The sequence below is a fragment of the Eptatretus burgeri genome, chromosome 1 (genome assembly GCF_056783735.1).
Source record: "Eptatretus burgeri isolate ZD-2024b chromosome 1, Ebu_testis_v1, whole genome shotgun sequence".
NCBI lineage: Eukaryota > Metazoa > Chordata > Myxini > Myxiniformes > Myxinidae > Eptatretus > Eptatretus burgeri.
The window spans coordinates 28,924,160-28,926,649 of NC_140961.1; the positions used below are offsets into that span (position 1 = coordinate 28,924,160).

At 46.7% G+C, this 2,490-nt stretch overlaps 1 protein-coding gene across 1 annotated transcript in view; it reads left to right on the forward strand.

Annotated features, from left to right (window-relative positions):
• The window catches only part of LOC147034129 (uncharacterized), a 2,946-nt gene extending 725 nt beyond the window's left edge, over positions 1-2,221 (forward strand). The window contains exons 2-3 of the mRNA XM_085876932.1: positions 277-411; positions 525-2,221. Of these exons, the coding sequence (XP_085733058.1) occupies positions 277-411; positions 525-1,796 (1,407 nt within the window). The 3' untranslated portion in view covers positions 1,797-2,221. The remainder of the gene's footprint in view (positions 1-276; positions 412-524) is intronic.
• The last annotated feature ends 269 nt before the right edge of the window (positions 2,222-2,490 follow it).

The following is a 2,490-nucleotide window of genomic DNA, read 5'->3' on the forward strand; positions in this document are numbered from 1 at the left end:
AGGTAATAGAGACGGTGACGTGGCGATTCAAAACTCAGTTTCAAATCTGCGAATGAAATGTCGAAAAGCTCATGGATGTGATCCACATTTATAAATAGTCAATCTGTTCTGAACGCCAAATTTGCTGTTTTAGGGTCCGCAGTGGGCGATAAACCTGTTTGACAGTTTGGAGAGAGAGATAGAGAGATAGAGAGATAGAGAGATAGAGAGATAGAGAGATAGAGAGATAGAGAGATATATGACATCACTGTTAATATCGACTGTGCCTCGTTCTAGATGTTTCAAGGCTTTCCCCGACGATTGAGCAACCTCCATGGCTCAGATTGGCCACAGGACTTCATTCACAGACACACAGGACCTCGATTCCGGGCAGGTGTGGGTGCTCCGAGCCCAGTCCAACGTGACAATCAGGTGAGTTTGGAGAACAACGACGAACCTCTTCGTCAGTGAATATTTTATCGAAAGTCCGATTGAAACATTTTCTGGGTAGGTTGACGTATTGAATAACGCACGTCCCTTTGCAGGCCGAGCACGAGATGTCCGCCAACTTGCCAGAAAGGGTTGGTTCCATTCCAATCCCTGTGATACACGAGGATGCAACTGGTGCAGCTGCCGGCCCGAGTGCCGCACAAAGCGGATGGTCCTGCGCCCAGACGAGCAGCAAAGGGCAGGATCAGAGGGATGATTTGGACGTTCCTATGCGTACGGAAGAAACATCAGCAGTTCAACACCAAGACAAATTGAAAGATTACAAAACAATTGGCAACGCCGACGACGAAATGCCGAAGGCATACGGTGCACATCAGCAACATCAAGTGGCAACTCCTCCCAATCTGCAATCTGGAGAACGTATTATTCCTATTCATATCCTCAGTGCAGACAGTCAATGCCAGGACAAAGAACCAGAGAGGAATCTTTCTGGTGCAGGAGTGCCGCAAGGTGTGACAAATGTGCCGATTCATGGTTGGAGAGGTCCAACTGTAACTTGTGTCACAGAACCAAACAGCAGCAACCCCACCATTACTTCTTGGTCACAGAAGCCGTGTGTTCCACCGGTCCGGTTTTTGAAGAACACACAGGGAAGACGACATGCCACAGACCCTGAAAACAGGAATGTGCAACATGCTGGAGTGCAGCCAGGTAACACATCCAATGTCCCTGTACAAACTGGAAGGGGTTCATCGGCGAGACGGCATGTCACAGACCCAGAGATCTTTGGTGAACCCAATAATACAACCCACCAAAGTAGAGCATCAAGTGCACCGATTCAAGTCACAGTAGTTCCACCTGCTCAAGAATGTGTTGAAGAGCAGCTGAGAGATGGGCCTGATGTTCCCACCCAGGTCAAGGAAGTGCCCCTTGTTCCACCCGTACATGACATTGACAATTGTGCGGCATCTGGTGGAGAGAAGAGTTCTGCGCAAGGTCCAAGCAGCATGGAAGAGCCAATGTGCAAATGCAGAGTCACCGACAGTGGTGAGGCCGTAGCCGGCAGCAGTGCCAGCGACGGTGTCAAAGCTCGGAACAGCATGGAAATGATTGCAAATGTAGAAGAGAAGGTACATAAATTAGCAGAGGAGGTTAATGCTTTCCAAGGTAAAGAAGGAGATAAATGTTACCTTCGCCTTGAGGAACTCCTGATCAAGGAGTTACTTCATTTGGACTCGATAGATCCCCAGGGCTCTGTAGAGATACGACAAGCCCGGCGGCAAGAGGTTTGCCACGTGCACGCAGTCTTGGAACTTTTGGAGACCAAGGCACGGCAGCAGACTGTGACGGTTACAAGTGATACATAACCAGTTGTTGTTTAAAATATCTTCTGCTGTTATAAATAGGAATCAAATGGCAGCACCGATGCTGTTGGACTTCCATACTGTGTGTGTGTGTGTGTGTGTGTGTGTGTGTGTGTGTGTGTGTGTGTGGTTCGGGGTGTATTTTCCTTGTTTTTTTTTCTTCCTCAATCAAGCTCCCACAGCTGCTTTGCGCATCAGGAGGGCATGGGAAGCCAAATCCAAGCTTTCTCTCAAGTGTCCAGACTTTGGGAGTTTATTTTGTGCAATATGTTCAATACAGTTGTTTATGCCTGCAAGCATGTGTCGTGTCATCTCGGTTCGAAAGTGCGAGCTGTGTATATTGCTGAGTACTTGTTAATAGTTTCTTTTTTCCATATTTTATGCTTCATAATGTAATTTTACATGGAAATAAAAGACCTTTGCTGTAAGATTTACTTTCATTTCCTGGATATTAAATATTCCCATTTTAAAACAAACAATCGGCACTCGGAGCGCATAATCTTGCCTCGTCGTCATGCGTTCATCCTGAACAAAAATACCATCGTTCAATGAACGCGTTACTATGATGGTCTACACATCACCCGTATTTGTGCACCCTATTACGTCACATGGTTTCTTGGCACGGGTTATGAACGTCAAATTTAATTCTTCACTCACATCGGGTCAAGCATCAGACACATGGTGTTTGACGTTTTTC